General features: G+C 36.7%; 2 protein-coding genes across 2 annotated transcripts; both read right to left on the reverse strand.

Moving 5' to 3' along the window:
- Positions 1-485: 485 nt before the first annotated feature.
- LOC109135743 (uncharacterized) lies at positions 486-968 on the reverse strand. Its single transcript, XM_019251288.1, has one exon. The coding sequence runs from the start codon at positions 966-968 to the stop codon at positions 486-488; it is 483 nt and encodes a 160-aa protein (XP_019106833.1).
- A 3,472-nt stretch (positions 969-4,440) lies between these two features.
- On the reverse strand, positions 4,441-11,779 carry LOC104901015 (serine/threonine-protein kinase/endoribonuclease IRE1a). Its single transcript, XM_010688558.3, has 6 exons — positions 11,244-11,779; positions 10,330-10,564; positions 8,648-10,053; positions 7,449-7,621; positions 5,993-6,239; positions 4,441-5,161 (listed from the first exon to the last, which is right to left on the reverse strand). Exons 1-6 carry the CDS (start codon positions 11,411-11,413, stop codon positions 4,711-4,713), a joined length of 2,682 nt encoding a protein of 893 aa, XP_010686860.1. The 5' UTR covers positions 11,414-11,779; the 3' UTR covers positions 4,441-4,710.
- Between the last annotated feature and the right edge of the window lie 7,745 nt (positions 11,780-19,524).

Below are 19,524 nucleotides of genomic sequence, written 5' to 3' on the forward strand. Positions count from 1 at the left end.
AAATCTCAGTCTCATGCCTGTAGGAATTCATTTTCATAAGTGTAATGTGTATCGCAATTATGGTGTGCTACTGTGCTTTACTTGTGAAAAATAACAAGAAGAGGGAAGAGAAAGTAGTGATCATCCAAGTATTAGTTAGTTGTTTCTTTTATCTCTATTGTATGCTGATGTAATCAGTTAGAATCAGTTAGAGGTTGTTATAGAGATTGTACATGTCAGCTTTTCTATGATTGGTTGTAAGAGCATTAGCTCATTATGATTGGCTAGGATAGGTCATGTTGTTGTCGTATTTAAGTCAATCAATGCTGTAATAATAACAATCATCAGAAATACAATCTCATTTCGCTCTCATTCTATTATCTTCTATTGTTCTTTCTCTCTCAAATCTGAGAAGAAATATAAATGAAGTTCTAAGAACTTCTTCATGGTATCAGAGCCTCCAACAACTACTTTCTTTCCTGAGTACTGAAAGACATGTCTAGGAGCTAGCTTGTTGAAGTGCTTTCACCAGATTGATCTCTAGTACTCTCTGAGACATTGTAAGCATACACCTGACCTGCTGAAGGATTTGATGAAGTCTGTCTTTGTTTCTCATCTTGAACCAATAATAACCTGTAAGCCAAAGATAGCTTAGGTAAAGGCTGCATCATCAAGATATTTGACCTGGCATTGGCATACTGATTATCCAACTTCATTAACATTTGTATAAGCTTGTCCTCATCTTGCTGTTCCATGAACTTCTGTGTGAGATTACACTTGCATCCATTACAAGTACAAGTAGGCAGAGGCCTAATTGCACTAAGCTCATCCCAGATTCCTTTAATCTGAGTGAAATAATCAATTATGGAAGAAGATCCTTGAGAGATTTCACTCAGATTTTGCTGTAAAGAATAAAATTGAGGTCCTGAGATTTGTGAAAACCTTTCCTCAAGATCTTGCCATATTTCAGTGGCCGTACTCAAATACATCACACTCTTGGCAATGCTAAGCTCTAAAGACCTCAAGATATATGATATTATAATATCATTACAGCAAAATTGGATTGTGGAACGCAAACATAGGCACTTACTTGAAACAGCAAGAGCATTGTTCTTTCAAGGTAAGGATCCTGATAGATTTTGGGGAGATTGTTTAATGTGTGTCACACATATAGTGAACAGAATGCCTCTTAGCAGCATTGGATTGTATTCCCCTTATGAGAAGCTTCATGGTACTAAACCATCTCTTGCTCACCTTAGAGTCTTTGGATGCCTCTGTTCAGCTTCTACTCTTAAAGCTCAGAGAACCAAATTTGATTCCAGAGCCAACCTATGTGTTTTCATAGGTTATCCACCTGATCAGAAAGCTTACAAGCTTTATTGCCTGGACTCTCACAAAATCCTAATTTCAAGAGATGTTATTTTCTATGAACATCATCTTCCCTTTCACTACACAACTCAATCTTCTTCTTCCACATCTTCTTCACCTATCTACATCCCCTCAGACAACACCATTGATCTCTCCTTAGACTTTCATATCCCTGAACTTCTTCTATATCCTGACATACCTTTCAATACACCCTCAAACACCACTTCTCATTTGTCTCCTCCTGACACTACATCCGCTATCCAAACCATTCCTTCTCCTTCCCAACTTCTTGATACATCTAGTTCAGTTCCTCCACCTAGATGTTTTACCAGACCTAAATCCAAACCTGGTTATCTTGATAACTATATCTGCCTAGCTGATAATGCCCTCACTCATTGGTGCAACATTGTCCAACTAAATCAACTACCTTCCCAAATCCAAGCTCACATCACTCACACTTCTTATGTCACTGAACCTCTGAATTATTGGGAAGCTTCTCAACACCCTGGCTGGGTGGCTGCTATGCAGAAGGAAATTGATGCTTTGGTTGCCAACCAAACTTGGGATTTAGTTCCTTTACCCAAACACCAGAAGGCAATAGGTTGCAAGTGGGTGTACAAGGTTAAATTGAAGGCTGATGGGTCAGTGGAAAGATTGAAAGCTAGACTTGTAGTTAAGGGTTTTACTCAAAGATATTGCCTTGATTATAAAGAAACATTCTCTCCTGTCATCAAGATGACTACAATCAGATGTTTACTTTTAATTGCAGCTTCTCATACCTGACCCTGGCATCAATTGGATATAAACAATGCCTTCTTACATGGCACTCTCCATGAGGAGGTTTATATGAAGGCACCTGAGGGATTCTCTAATCCTGATCAGCTTGTTTGCAAACTTAATAAGTCTTTATATGGACTTAAACAAGCATCTCGTCAGTGTTTTGCAAGATTAAATGAAGAATTATTGCACAAAGGTTACTATCAGTCTAAGAATGACTATTCTCTATTCATCAAGAAGATAGCTTCTAATCTCACTGTTGTGGCTGTCTATGTGGATGATATCATCCTTACTGGCTCTGATCTTGATGAAATTCTCCTTCTTAAACAACATTTACATGATGTTTTTAGCATCAAAGATCTGGGTATCCTTAACTACTTCCTTGGTATGGAAGTTTCTCATTCTTCTGCAGGCATCATCATGACTCAGTTCAAGTTTAGAAAAGAATTGTTGGCTACTTGTGGGCTTGATGTTTCCAAAAGGGCTAAGACTCCTCTTTCTGCTTCTACTAAACTTAGTGCCTCAGAAGGAGATCTTTATCCAGATCCTGAATTATACAAATGCTTGGTTGGCAAACTGAACTTTTTAACTCATACTAGGCCAATTCATGCATCAACCTCAAATTCCACACTTTGAATCCCTTCACCATGTTCTTAGATACCTGGCTCATACCCTTGGTCAAGGTATTCTTCTTAAAGCTACCCCTCATCTCACTTTACAAGCCTTTTCAGACTCAGATTGGGCTTCCTGTGTGGATTTCAGGAGATATGAACTGGCTATATCTTGTTGTTAGGTAACTCTCCAGTTTCCTGGAAATCTAAAAAGCAAACCACTATCTCCAAGTCATCTAGTGAGGCTGAATATAGAGCCATGGCTGCTGCAGCTGCTGAACTCACATGGTTAGTCAGGTTGCTTCAAGAGCTTGATGTGATGCATCTTACTCCAGTCACTTTGCATTATGACAATTACACTGCTCTTCACATTGGCAGGAATCCAGTATTCCATGAACGTATCAAACATATAGATTTGGACTGTCACTTCACTAGAGAACATGTTCTTGAGGGCCTCCTTGAATTAATTTATCTTCCTACCTCATATCAGCTTGCAGATGTTCTTACTAAACCTCTATCTTTCCCTCAACATTCCAAGCTACTTTCCAAGCTTGGCATGACTGATTTTCAGTCATCCTCCAGCTTGCAGGGGGTAATGAAGATATGAAGTCAAGCAGCAAGCAACAACAAGCTACAACTAACTCTCTGCCTACTGCCAGCTCATCCAAGTAGTTAGTTAGTTATTTCTTTTGTCTTTACTGTATGCTGATGTAATCAGTTAGAATCAGTTAGAGGTTGTTATAGAGATTGTACATGTCAGCTTTTCTATGATTGGTTGTAAGAGCATTAGCTCATTATGATTGGCTAGGACAGGTCATGTTGTTGTCCAATTTAAGTCAATCAATGTTGTAATAATAACAATCATCAGAAATACAATCTCATTTCTCTCTCATTCTATTATCTTCTATTGTTCTTTCTCTCTTAAATCTGAGAAGAAATATAAATGAAGTTCTAAGAACTTCTTCAAAGTAAAACCAATTTTGTTCTGTAACGACGAAAAAATGAACAGAATTGTTGGTTTGTTGCCACGAGGGTTAGGGCTTCTCGTAAGCCTTTTCATGTATACTTGTATTAGTTGAGTTTTAGGAACAGATAACTCAAACATAGATCTATATTACGAATTACAAGTTATGTCATGAACTGTTTTTGGGTACCTATGACCCGACCCGGTAAAATTGGGTACCGACGAACCGGGTATCCAGTTTTTCCGGGTGGGGACACGGGCCAACTTTTTAACTACCCTCATATGCAGGTATGTGCATGTTTGGGTATCCAGTTATGAACACCCTTATCACCAAACAATGAGAAATTGAATAGAAAGCATTCTAAAAAGTTTTACTATTATTGGGTGTTTTTAGATATAGTTTTTGAGAGTAGCTTGAAGAAAGAATAAATGCGAAAGAGTTGGAGAGCCAAGTACCATATACATGCTCTTATATAAAAGAGATAGAGATAGAGATAAAGATAAAGATAAAGATGTAGATGTATGGCTATCATTGTGCCAAGTCCTACAATTGCTCATGATATCTACTCATGTTATTTAAAGTATGCATAAAAGTTATAAAAAAAAAAGCACATAATAGTAATTTAGCAATACAATCAGACTAAAAAACTTCAACCTTGATAAGTACTAATAGAAACGTAACAAAATTTTCTTTCCAGCAAGGACGAGAACCATTGACCAATTATTCATCATTCAACCATATTTGATACAGAAGAAGCTTATTTGTATTTTAAATATTAAAGGAATCAAGTGATCTTGGTAAATATGCTTCTGATCAATCAGTGTTACAACAATACATTTACACAGCAACACAAGGTGGCTGATCCACAGGGAGAGAGGGGTATATCAATCATGTATGGTACAAACTACACACACTATTGACTATTGAGTACACACGTACAAACAAAAAGGCGAGACAGAGAGATACTGTACATGAAGGTTTTCAGTTAAGACTGGTAAACTATGGCCATTTTACAACAGACTGCTTTTGAAATACTTGCCGAGCGGCTCCTCCTCACGGCAGTATTCGTAAATCACTTTGTAAACCTCGATCAGAAGCCTCGGGAATCGAGATGTAAAATAGTCATCGAATCCTTCAGGAACTGGCCCTAATACTTCCCTAAACTCAGTTGGGAGCTCCCTGTAGTGATTTAACTTGTTACGTACAACACGAAGCAGGCCACGAACACTGTCATAATTGTATCGTCTGTATTGCTTGAGGTTGTCGAGAAATGAACTCGGGAGCTTCTCATTCCATTTTCCACCCACAGCCACTTCTGCGGTGGCTTCTAGCGCTTTCAGTAGCTCAGAGTCGATTACTCTGTCTTCTAATTCTACCCGATCACTGGCATCTCGAAGAAATGAGAGCCGCTTCTCAGAATTCCAAAATAACGGGTGATGCAATATGTCCATGGGTTTTAGCCTACAATAAGTAATACCAATTCAGCATTCAGCTATCTAAATCCTTAGACCATGATGAAGAGCCCCCCAAGTATAGAAGTACACCTAAAAATTGAATGGTTGACCGCTTAGGTGAATTATGGTACACGGGTTTATTAGGAGATTTGCATGGCAGTGATTTACACTATTTCTCATGATTTTCCCCCACTCTCTCGATAATAAATCTTTCCTAATGCTAAGAAAGAAAAATCGAACTACCAGCCCGCTTGGTAGGTGGTAATGAATGATAGAAATGAAAATTCGTCTAAGTTTGTAGGAAAATTACATGTCAATATCCATGGTCCCAAAATGTATTTTTCTTCATGAATTTTCATTACCACTCGATACCACCTTCCCAAGTTGTAATAGATGATAATGAAATTTCAGGAAAAAAAAAAGATATTTTGGGAGTGAGGTAGCATGACTATAATATTGACTAGGTGAATTTCTTTACAGATTAAATGATCAACACTCAAAGACATTTTACCATTACCATCATTTATTACCGCTTACCAAACAAGCCGTAATAGTTGGAAAATATATCACGTAAAAAAGCATACGTCAATATCACTCCAATGCCTTTAAAAGAGGCTTGTCCATAAAGCACTGCAGTTTTATACTTATAGAAAGAGGTTGTGTCCAATCGACCCATCATCTGATATACTACAATCATCTAATACTTTACAGCAAATTATAGGTGCAGGCTATTAAGATTAGTCATTACTGCATACTGTAGTCAAATATCATCCAAAAATCAAAGAACTGTAAATCTTCCAGTGGGAAGGGACATATAAGTAAAACTTAAAATCTTTACCTCAATTCTGGATTGGGATCTAAGAGATTGGTAATAAGATCCACAGCTTCTGGAACATGCTCGACTAAAAATAGGTCCTTTTGATTCTTTACAATATTGACATCCCGCTCGAAAATGTCACCAAACGGATGTTTACCTCCAGTCATACAAAAAAAGAGAACACAACCTAAACTGAACAGATCCACTGCACGCGTCTGCCGACCCTGAAGAATTTGCTCAGGTGCTCGCCAACCTGAACTCCCACCTCCTACAAAAGAAAGCCAGTGAAATCTTAGCTGGTAGATATACTCCAAGTCAGTAGTAATGTATAGCAATTATCCAAATAGACACTCAGAATTCAGAGATAAGTTGGGGCAGTAGTTTGTGGAACACCAATACGATAGTACTTATACAAAGGGGATAATTTCCCCCTTTCGTAGACTTAACATTCTAACCATGGGCGGATCTATGAAGGGTCCTGGGTGGCACGGGACCCCCCAAAACAGATAATTTTTTTTTTTGTTTTGTCCTTGCGTCAGACCTGCAGAAATATAATTAAATAACATGTACGCGCTTTTGATTCACGGATTAGGACCTTGCTCCAGTGGTTATTGTACCTTTTCTCATGATTTTAGTTTGGTCGCAGGTTCGAGTTTCTATTCAGACAACTTCAATGTTTTCTTTTGCATTCTAAACAAATGCTTTTTGGTTCAATTGAAGGCTTATTGCTTTTCCTTTTACGTTCTATTTAATCCAAACAATTCATCTATTTTTATTTCAACTCTTAGTTTTTAACAATCACATATTAAAAAATTGATTTACCCGTTTTCAAATAAATACAAAAAATTGATTATATGCACTTTTTATATACTAAGTTTGAGCAAGTAAAAAAAAAAACTATTAGGTAAGATGTTAAACTCTTCAATTTTCAAAAAAAAAATATCAATTTCTTATACTTTTATGTACTAACGAAATATTAAAAAAAATTAATAGTCAAATTTGTGTATCTGCTTGCACAAAAGTCAATGTGCTAGATGGTTTAATTAGGACCCTTCGAATTCGAAAAACTGGATCCGCTTCTGATTCTAACAGAGGATGGGTGGTGGAAAGATGGAGGTAGATAATGGAGAGAAAGAGAAGGGAAGAACATTGTTTGTGGATGGCGGAGGGGATAATCACTCTCCCTCAATAAGGAAAAACCTCTCCTACAATTGATCCAAGACCCTAGATGAGTTAACCCTCCCCCCCAACCCCCCCCCCCACACAACACACACACAAGACACAGACGCACACACGCACAAACATACACACACACAAACAAAACACACGCACAGACACACACACAGAAACACAGTGTAGATTTATTCCGCCATTAAAGAAGCTTCAGGTGAGAAGTTGTGCTAGGTCTGAGACATCTACAGAGACTGAGAGGTAGCAATCATTTGTAAGCCCAAGCAAAAATACGGTAAATACCCACCAGTAGCATGCTGCGTTAAGGAAGACATGTCTCCAGCAAGGCGCTTGCTGATGCCCATATCTGAAAGTTTGGCACAAAAAACTTTCTCCTTGATTATCAAAACATTCTGAGGCTTCAGATCTCGATGTATAAAGCCGAGTTCATGAAGGTGTGCAACCCCTGATACAACATCCCTGTGAGAAATTTCAGACAGCATCAGTAATAAATATACTCCCTCCATTCTTTTTTAGATGTAACACGGGTACTATTCATCCACCTCCCTTTGACCATCAACTGTTATTTATATGTAAGGAAAAATATAGTCACGTGGGATCTTGTTAGATTCGTCTTGATATACACTTTCCAAATATGTATTTCTTATAATTTTTACATTTACAAAATAAGAGATATTGTGGGCCAAACTTGTTTCTCGACAAGTATGAAAGTCAAATGTTAGATCCATTAAAAACGGAGGGAGTATAATCCAATGAGGCTTTAACAATAAATTCTATCCATATTCCCGAGACTTCATAAACCTCAAGTACCCTCATCAGGACAAAATCTGCAATTTTCATAAGATCTAACACCAGGACATGTACCTACATCCAATCCTTAACAATAAAACCAATTAAAAGGTCAAGGTGCCAATTGGTAGTGTGGTAGAAAGTCAACCACACAGAAACTAGCAAAGAGGGGAGACAAATTTTGTTCATTAAGGGTCTCACAAGTCACTAGTTTCTGGATGGAATATTTTCTGACCAACACAAAATCACACAAAATGACCATTGTATACACATAGATAGCAAACGATCTTCAAGAGATGCAGGGAAGCATACTATTCTTCATTGGCCGGCACAAGGTCATTAAACAAATCAGAGAGGAACAACAAGTAAGGTTGACAAAATCTATTACATTTAAAAGCGAACCCCACCCCCCTCCAGAAACAAACTGCAAAAGGCATTCCAATCAAAAAAATCTAGCAGTCATGCATCTCAAAGTTAAAACAGCTCGGCTAAACAAACTATTTAATTAAGGAAATAACAGGATGATTTCAATCAGATTTCTCCAGTTTCTCCCCACTACATTCATATGAGTCACATACCAAAGGTTGAAGCAAATATATATCCAGCTGTTTCAGCAGATGCAAATTTAAGGACATATTAGTGTGCTTCCAAACATTGCATAGGAAGTGGTAAGAATATGAGAAATCTATGACTAACCTCATCACTTTTAATAACTGAGGTGAAGGGTATCCATTAGGCTTCCACAAGTTGAAGTCATCATTGGTCTCCATGTTTCCCAACAATTGTGCAAAACTAGAATCTCCACCCCCAGTACTTGTTTCTCCTTGTGAAGATTTAGAATAAATGTATATCAAATCACTCAAACTACATAGGCAGCGTTCCAGAGACAAATAAACAAAGTCTGAATCAAATTCCACTCCAAAAAATCTGACAATATTAGGATGCTGATCAGAAGCCATAAGATTCTGAATTTCTTTCAGCGCCACATCATGATGAGTTCGCACAAGGCGTTTAACAGCTACAGGACGACCCTCGTATGTACCCTTAAGAACAACCGTTCCATTGCTTCCCTTTGCAATCTCATAACTTGAAACACATAATTTACCAATCTTACGTCCATCAGTTACACCAGAAAAAAATGACTCTGACTTCTTCTCAAGCCCTTCAATATGTGGAAATCCAGCCAGAAGGCCATCATCTGATTTGTAGATTCTTGCCTTTGTATCATTTTCAATCGTGTTGTTCTTGCTGCTTCCTGGTTTTCTAGATTTCTTTTTCTTTGATACTGTAGGTTTTCGCTTCAAATCTTCATGCTTCTTATATTCTTTGACAAAAACACTACGATAGACAGCATAGCCCACCGAAATTAAAACTAAAAACCCAAATAGAATTGGTGACCAGAAAGAGGATTCAGGATATACAGTTGATCCGCTGTTGTGAGCAGAAGGTGGCAAAGCCAGCACCTCAGAGTAGGGAAAAGAACTTGGGCTCTCAGGAGATGGCAAAGCCAGCACCTGATTCAAATCATAATGAGCACCAGGTATTTCACCAGTTTGCACTGGAAAGTGCAAGTTAGGACTGGGCAGCGGAAGCTTTCTATTCCCTGCCAGTGATCTCGGCATGTCATTAACTAATTCAGTCCCAGTAACCAACTCTGAATATCCACGATCTCGGATCCGGTACACAATAGTACGTCTTAGACAAGGTTCACATGTTTCAGATCTACCTTTATAAACAGAGCTCAGTTGATCCTGCAATTTATCCACAATGGAGCTATCCACCTTCGGACAGAAAGACTCAGTCTCGAATTCTGCTAATGAGACATTCCATAAAACCTTGCCAGATAGTTTTGAGTAGGCTAAAAATGAATAATCTGTCCTTGTGATGGAAATCTGCTCTTTACTCTCATCTCTAATTACAATAGAATTTTCTCCATCCTCAAATCCCAGACCAGAAGCATCAGAAAATTTCACAGTACGAATTATTGTTCCAGTCTTTGCATCCACTACATATACTGTAGTGGCCATTTGACCTATTACAGCTGTTCCATTCTTGGACAGTCCTTTTGTCTCCTTAATTAAATCTTTGGCACTCTTGAGCCTCTGAAATGCATGAGAAAATAGCACTTTAGCAACGGATGATGATATCTAATAACCTCGAGTACAAACCGTATATGAACCTCACTAAATGATCACTCATCCTATGTATTACAATAGATGATCTGTTGCATCCTACTTTGCGGTAACAAAATATAAAAGAAATCAATCCATAAACAGAAAGAAACAAGACAAAGTGTACAGCATTTGCAAATTGCAACTCATAGAATTATAGAAAGTGATGGAGACACATATAAGCTCAGTAGATTATCATCAAATTACCTCCATTATTCCTTTAGCTCGGTCATGTCTGTACAAAATCCAGTCATCTCCGCAATCTATATAGGTATCGTCTCTGAGCCCAGAAGCATTATCTAAATTAAGATCAAGATTTTGTGATGCTTGATAGGACGAATAAATTGGAGAACCTGTATTAATTGACCACAGGATCTTCAAGGAATTGATCTCCACTAAAGATAAAGTGCCATCCAAAGTAGCCACAAGCACAGTTTCATGTCTACCATAAAACGAAATACAAAGCAACACAAAAGTCAGTCAATATCTTAAATGACATAAACTTTGATCAACTGATGAAAGAACAGCTAATGAAGATGCTATATATTGGACTAACAATCATGAAAAGAAGCTAGGAAAGTGCAAAACAAAAGGTATGACAAAAACTATTGCACACACTCCAAAAATAAACCCAATCTACTTTTTCCTCCATCTGCCACAGAAATGACCATGTAAGCTTCTCCCAGTTGAAATTGAGCATAAATAATCTCAAATTAGACACTTCATATAGGATTTTTGCACAACTCATAGAGTAACATTCAATTACAAGAGAACAAACAAAAATTAAATCTTACATAAAATTAGAAAGAATAAAAAAGAAAATCAAACCCAAAAAAATCCCACCCGTAATTAGATAACAGGCATAATAGTACAACAATACATCAAATCACCTCAATTAAGCAAAAAGGACAAAAAAACAAACTCAAATCAGCACCCAAATTTCTTCCCTAAGTGCTATTAACTTGGCAAAACAACTACTCGAACTAGCAATTAGGTTCATATAATTCACTACCATAAATAGTAAAAACCCACAAAAATTTCCAAACACAATTTCCAGTTCAACAGAAAAAAAAAACAAAAAATTAAGATATTAGCAGAAAAAAATGAAGATCATAAGTTACCTATTAGCAGGAACAGAAGAAGAAGAAAGATGAGAAGGTCTCTTAGCCAATGAGAAGGAAGAAGGAGGGGGCAAACCCTCAGAAATTGTGGGTCTGAAAATGGAGATGAAGAAGAAAGAAATAAACCACACTATATGAACAAACCAAAGCTTCATCTTCATTCTCATCATGTTGATAATGATGATGATGATGATGATGATAAATATAAATATAAAGTGGGAATTTTGAAGATTTTGGGGAGCATTAGATTATGGAGGAGAGAGAAAGAGATCGAAGAAGGGGGTTTGGATTAAAAAATGGGTTTAGATTTTTGGGGATTGAAGGGACGAGAAGATGAAAAAGGATGAGGTTTTTGGAGAAATTGCTTCCATCACCACCAGCGATCTATCTTGACTTCGCCGTGGAATTTTTACCGTCCAGCGTTTTGTTCCCCGATCAATCAGGGTGCAACCTTTTGACTTTTTGGATTGATAACATGTTACTTTGTTGCTTCTTCACCAAGAGTTAGAGCATCTCCATTCATGTCCCAAAAAAACATGTCATTTCTCTCTCTCATCAACTTTCTCTCTTATTTTACAAAAGTTGATCATATTTTATGACTCATTTTGATAAATACACCCCATTCATGATCCAAAAAAAAAAATCATCTTTCTCTATCCTACTTTTTACTATACCCCACCTTATATTCCCGCTCCTACATCAATACATTATTTGTACCTTTAGATATTTATAATATTATAAATAACATTGTTTTGGCTATTTTTGATCCTAATTTAATACATTTAGTAATTAATTTAGATTAAAAAAAATTGGGTATTTATTCTTTTGTGTATAATGTAAAGAGAGAAAATAATAAACTTTGAAAGTGTTTCAAAATATAATAAAATGGATATCTATCTATAGATCTCAAAAAAATATGACCGTTAGTGAATTTTTTTTTTTTTTTTTTGTATTTTAAAAGTTATTCAGATTACAAAATCTGAATGTTAAAAATAATAGTGGCCCTTTCCTCCTCCTTTTACATGACTTGATTCATGTTTTGGGTCATATGATGCCCAAACATGAATTGAGTCATTCTATGACCCAATCTAAAGCATGCAAAAGTCAAGAGTGGAAGACCATGTTTTTTTATTGAGAAGGTATTGGGTCAGATGCGTCCGACCATAATATTTGGTCAGACCACTTTCAGTTGGTTTCAATTTATTTTCAGTTGGTTTCAAAAAAAAAATTCAGTTGGTTTCAATTTTTGTTCAGAAGACCAAATGAAAGAAAAACAACACAACCTGAAAGAATTTACACACCAACTGAAAGAACACAGAAGACCAAATAAAAAAACAACACAAGCTGAAAGAACACAGAAGACCAAATGAAAGAAAAACAGCACAAGCTGAAAGAATTTACACACCAACTGAAAGAATACAATAATCAACTGAAAACATCAAAAAATAAACAAACATGTATAATTAACTCCAGACGCCGAAATCAAGCTACTACTACCACCTCCAACACCACCATTCCCATTCCCATTCCTCCCAGCCTTACCAACCATCAAATTAAACCCGCCACTCGGCAGCGAAGAAGCAAAGTTACTCCCACCTTTCCTTCCTCTAACGGCACCAGAAAAAGATTGGTCAAATGCCACTGAATTTTCGAACTGCCATAAGTGTTGATGCCATTGATGGACGGTACGCATGCTCGCTCTATGTCTTCCTAGGTAATGTTAAGGTGTGGAGTTCAGCGCATGTTTCTAAGTTCTTTACATTTGATGCTTGTGTGCTTGAGTTTACGAAAATGGGGGATCTACGGTTGATTGGGATGAATGAACAGATTGGTTGGCAGACTGCCACTTCAGAACATCCTCGGAATTCTCCGAATCAGCAGGAAAAATATCCGAAGGATTATAACTTCCAACAACAAGATGAGAAGTAACAACGTCGGATAAAGGACGACGAAGTGGAGAAGAAGGTACAACAGGATAATGGGGTCCCACAGTTCGAGAAGAAGTTAAAAGAATCAGCCCGTCCGACGGAAAGTATTGGGTCAGACGGTCTGACCCAATACTTTCACTTTTTTTTAACCTTCATGGATGACCCAATTTCATGGTCAATTTGTCCATGAGTGGGGATGCTCTTAGGTTCTATTCACCTTACCCTCACCCTTTATTAGAAAAAAAATATAAAAAAATTCTGATAAGGATTAGAGTCCGTTTTTGGAGAGTGTTAACATGACATCACGCACGTGTATCAAACTAGCAGTACAATTAGATGAGTGTCTGTATCTATTAGTTATGCTAACCTTAAATTGTTTCTGGGTAAATTAGTTAAACTCTGAAGTATATTAGTTGTATCATAAAAATCATATTATAATGTTTACTAATGCATACAATAAATAAAACTAATGACCTTAAAATCATAGCTATTGACAGCCCATACTATCAACCCTTAAAGTATAATTGTTAACCAAATATCAAAACTATAACCATAAAACCATGCATCATTATTACTCATGAAATTAATAAATAATTATTCTTATGCTATAATTATAATTTTTTTGTTACTTCCTAGACTAAAAATATTAGCCATAAAACTGGAAGTAAAAAACAAAAGGTCATAACTAATGTAAAAAACAATAATAATTAAATACCCAATATCATAACTATATATCAAAAAATAATAACTAATAGCATAATCACAACTATCAACCATAAAACCATAATTGTTAACCACGATTAATAACTAATAACCTAAAATCATAACTATGTATCCGAATTTCATAACTATTAAGCAAAAGCTAACTATGAATCTAAAAACCATAACTAAGAGCCAAAAATATGTAACTAATTATTAAAATTCCTTAACTCATTTGAAAATTATAACTACAACTTGAAAATGACAAAATTAGAAAGAACAACCAGAAAGAAAAATTAAAGTTGGTTTAATAAGGAGAAGCCACAATTTTGGTTTGCTGTCAATTACTTATACCTTCTTAACAAAATAAAATCCCCGTGCATATTCATTCCTTCTCCAGCGAAAAAATTTCCCCTCTCCGTACTTTAGCTGCTTCGTTACTCTATGAGAGCTAGGGCGAAGCTGTTCGTTGCCACCACCATTCCTCTTTGCTTCATCATTGCTTCTGCTAGCACTCTGATCCCTGTTCTTTTGTGGTGTCTCTGTCTCCACATGTGGACAAATTTTTCGATTTGATTACTCCAAATTTCGCTCTTCGAAAATTGTTGATTTCTCCAAAGTTCAATTTCAGCTCACTGTTTTGTAGCTGCAGCTCATGATGATGAAGACGATGATGATGATGGTCAGAAACGGTGTTATTTTTCTTCTTGCTTATGATTTTGCAACAACTGCCATTAAAATTGAAGAGTGGGCGGATAAATGCGCCTATGGTTGGCGGTAGGGAAGGCAATGATGCGAGTCGAGGTTTTTGGGTATTTCTAGGAGGTTCTTGCTTAAGGTTTTAGCCTTAGGTATTGGCTTACTTGCATACAAAGGGTTTTGAGAGATCGACAATTAAGTAGTTGCTAAGAAGCTTTCTTTGAGCACAGGTTTAAGCTGTAATTTCAGCTAGCCAGTTTTTTACTATGTAGGCAATTTACCTTATTGAACCACGTAATTCATGGGCATAAATGAACATTTTAACCTTAAGACATCCCAACCATGTCATATATCAAGTTTGGTTAGGTTCTAAGCTCGGATTCAACCCTGAAAGGCTCTGTAACTGGAAGTTCATTGCTATGTGATGAAACGGTCTCTATGCGATTTTCATAATCTTAAGGAATAGGCTCTCAAGGGATTTCTAACTTATCTATTGGTTCTCAAAGATTTCTCAAACACTAATAATGATGGTTCTTATCCACTTTTAGCTTTCTTAACCACTAAAAATGATGGTTCTCATCCACTTTTGTCCTAGTATGATGTTGGAGAGAATTGTAACTACTTAAAGGACCAAAGCCTAATGAAGACTTAATATAGCTAACAAATTATTTAAACCTGCTTAAAAGTTCAGGCTATTACACTCTACCACCCTTAAAATAAGTTTCATCCTCGAAACTTCATAACATAAACTCATAGATCAACCTTAATTATCCATATATCACGCACTACAACCTCCAATAGTCCGTACTAAATTTCTATGAAAACGTTCTCAATATTCCCAACAAATAGATTTCAAATATCCTCAAATTCAACTTCGAGTTGCATACTCTTATTCCCAAAGTTTTACACAAATCTACACTCTTATTCTTATTCTATAGCTCAAAACTTGAACTCTAATTACCCAAGTAACTGTAACGCCCCGAAAATTCGTAACCTTAATTACTCATAATTGGCAGCGAAAACAAAACTTAAGTTGTGGGTTATGGGCCCACAAATAAAACAATAGCCTTAAAATGGTCTCTAAAAATATACAAACTCTCAACTAGAGTAATAATGATTACTCATAATTAGGCCTGGTTATTGGACAGGGTTGTCCAATGGCATAAGGGTCAGGCCATCATTAAAGGGTTTTATTACCCTTTATTCCTTAATGAACAAGGCTATTATTGGGTTTTAGATGAAAAGGGCCTTTATTGGGTCTTATTGGACAACCCACTTTAAACTACTATTGTCCATAAAATCAGTAAAGGGGTCTCATTTTCCCCCCTCTCCTCTCTATCCTCTCTCCCCTCTCCTCTCTCTTTCAGTCGACAAAATTTAGGGAAATCCTCACTAGCGAATACGAGCCTTCGAGAATACAATACGCTCTTCGAGAATACGAGCCTCACCAGCGAATACAATAGGAGGGAAATCCTCAATAGTCTTGAGAATAACATCGACTTCATTTTGATCAGGGTATTTAGGCAACTGTAAAGCCTTCTTTGTCTTCCAACTTTCAAGGCTTCATTTCTCATCAGACTTCTTAACAACAGGTGTAGTAGTAGTAGCAGTAGATGAAGCAATGGGGTGGTTTTTGTCGGCGGTTTCGACGGTGGAGATGGATCGGGGTTTATGTGGGAGGAGAGAGAAACTGTGTTGGTGAGTTGTAGGGGTGGATGGTAAAAAACCTTGATATAGGAAGAATGGCGTTGCTTGAAAATTCCATTTTTTTGTTCTTGTTTTTTTAGATGCCGATTTTTGTTGTGGTTAGCCGAGAAAATGAAATGAAGGAGAGAGAAAAAGACATAATGGGAATGGAAGGTTTAGGCTGAGGAAAGAGAAGAGAGAGAGAAGTGGGGTTTCTCAACATAATGGGTAGCTGAGACTTGGGCTTAATGAACGCGAAAGTTGGGCAAAACAAGTTCAAGTGGGCTTGACCCGCTAATGACCCGCTTTAATTTAAGCCTGACCCGCACCCGACCCTGACCCTTTAGACCCTAACCCTGACCCGCTATGGACTATGACCGACCGTCAACTGACCCGCCCCGCTAGTGATCCGCCCCGACCCACCCAATAACCAGGCCTACTCATAATACATAGTATAATAAAAAAAAATCCCAAATTATACAGAGTCACTTCAGCATAATCCATAATATCACCCTTGCATATGCTTTGCCATACTTAAAATAGAAAACAAAACATCATGAGCCAAGGCTCAGTAACATACTATTCTAACAACGTAAATTCATTTCAACTCATTTTATTTGAAAACAGGAAGAAGAGAATATCGCAAACATCATTTTATAAACATATAACTTGATAATAGAAATCCAACCATTTTGAGATATTATCCTTTATAATCTTACATCATTTTTAATGGTAAATTGGCATGTACAACATCATAACATCATAATCATTAAACCGAAAGGCGGCCACAACAAATGTGGCACTTGTGGTGCCAATAACATTAATCCGAAAGGCGATCACAACAAAGGTGACACTTGCGGTGCCCATAATATTAATCCGAAAGGCGGTCACAATAAAGGTGACACTTGTGGTGCCCATACCATATATAAATTCGAAAGGCGGTCACAATAAAGGTGATACTTGCGGTGCCAATAACATATATAAATCCGAAAGGTGGTCACAATAAAGGTGACACTTGTGGTGCCCATAACATATATAAATCCGAAAGGCGGTCACAATAAAGGTGACACTTGCGGTGCCCATATCCGATAGGCGGTCACAACAAAGTTGACACTTGGTGCCCATAAAGTACTGCCAAGAACCGTCTTTCACTTTCATTTATCATGTTTCATCATTTATATATATACGTCATAAAACATCTCTTAAGCATCATGAAAACCAATTATATCATAACAGTATCGTAAACATCAGTTAGCAAAACATTTCACATCCCGCAATCTATAAACACATATTATCAAAATATTATGTAAAAGCGTCATAAAACGTAGTTGGAAGGGGAGTGCAGGTGCTAGTAGTAGACGTTACCTCGAGTCGCAATCATTATACTTGATAGCTGGGGGAGGCTTGTAATGTCCTTTTTTCCTTTCTAATCTATTTATGAATTAACAAAGGACGACTTATTAATATATTCTATTCTAAATCTTTAAGCTCCACGATCCATTTCTATCATATGCCCATTATAGGAAGTACTTTAATATAACTTAATAGTGAGTTTCTGAAATTAATAGTTATGAAACCTCATTATCACCATTTATTACTTAAACTATAGTTCTTGAATTTAGTAACTTGGTTACTAACTTATGTGAAACTATTTAATTAGTAATAATCACCACTTATAAGATTCATGGAAAATCATGTTTAATGACTTGAAGGTATGATTATATAACTTTCATATTTTAATTAGACTTTTAATAGTTAAGTGATATCTAACTCATTGTTAAACTCTAACTTGTATTAGTGATATTTCCTACTAGTTAGTGTCCATGTATAAGTGACTTACGTAATTTACAACTTAAGAAGTGATTTTTATTTCATTAAGCTAAAAAGTGGGACTATAATTATAAATTAAGATTATTAACATTATACTTAAAATCCAAGTGTACTTAATTAGTATTACTGTATAATACATGACTTAAGTTATAACTATGTGAGCATGAAACTGTAATTTTATTAATCAAAAACACCATTTATGTAGTTAAGGTGTAGTAATAGTGACTAGTTAAGGTTGTATGATTATTTCATAAAGTAAAGTGGACTTTATAACATCAAGTTAATTAACTAAGTTCAATCAACTTGATTTATTAAACCTACTAAGTCCCTATATTTAAATTAGACTTGCAAGGTTAGAAGTACAGTTATAAGTTCATTAGCTAATATGGGTTCTAACTATAAAACAAGATCACAAGTTAAATTAGTTTAGTTAATTAGCCTAGCAACTCAATTACTAATAACATGAAATGGGTCAAGTAGATTAATTGATAAGCCTAAAGTAACAAATAAACTAATGACTCAACTACTTCTGATAACTTTCCAAAATAAAGAATAGGAGGGAAAACTATATATAACTTACTGTATTACAACACAAAGCAACGAAGGAGGGAAAGGTGGTCGGAGCTCCGGTGAGCGGGTGGCGGTGCAACAGTGAGCTGGAAGGCAGACATGCGGCGCGAACGTGGCTGGCAGCAGGTGTGGTGCGGCGGCAGATCAGGCGGGCGCAGAGAGTGCGGCGACGAAGAGAGGAGGGAGAAGAGGAGGAGGGAGAAGGAAGGGAGTGTTCGCGCAGGCTGTGGAGAAGGAAGAGGGAGGGGGCGCACGCGGCTGGTCGGCGCCGGCATAGGGAGCATATGAGTGGTGGTGGTTGTCGGAATTTATGGAGGTTTTGTTTGAGGTATTTTTCTGATTTTTGGGTGGGAATGAATAGTGAAATCAGCAAACTATTTATAGTTATCATAGGAGCAAAATTCAATTAAAATAATAAAGGCTTAATGGTGAAGTATACTTGGCGAGCAAGGAGTTCTAGAAGCCTTGGGGAGCAAGGTCATATGCTTGAGGAAGAAGATGAGTTGTGTGGATGGTGAATTTTCTTTTTTTGGAAAATTTCTAATTCTTTTGCTATTACTAAAATATTGACTTTTCCTACTTTCTTTTAATCTATTACAAATCTAACTTAGCTGATTTTTGGGTGGGAATGAATAGTGAAATCAGTACACTATTTATAGTTATCATAGGAGCAAAATTCAATTAAAATAATAAAGGCTTAATGGTGAAGTATACTTGGGGAGCAAGGAGTTCCAGAAGCCTTGGGGAGCAAGGTCATGGACCTTGAGGAAGAAGATGAGTTGTGTGGATGGTGAATTTTCTTTTTTTGGAAAATTTATAATTCTTTCGCTATTACTAAAATATTGACTTTTCCTACTTTCTTTTAATCT

Source organism: Beta vulgaris, chromosome 1, assembly GCF_026745355.1.
Source record: "Beta vulgaris subsp. vulgaris cultivar EL10 chromosome 1, EL10.2, whole genome shotgun sequence".
NCBI lineage: Eukaryota > Viridiplantae > Streptophyta > Magnoliopsida > Caryophyllales > Amaranthaceae > Beta > Beta vulgaris.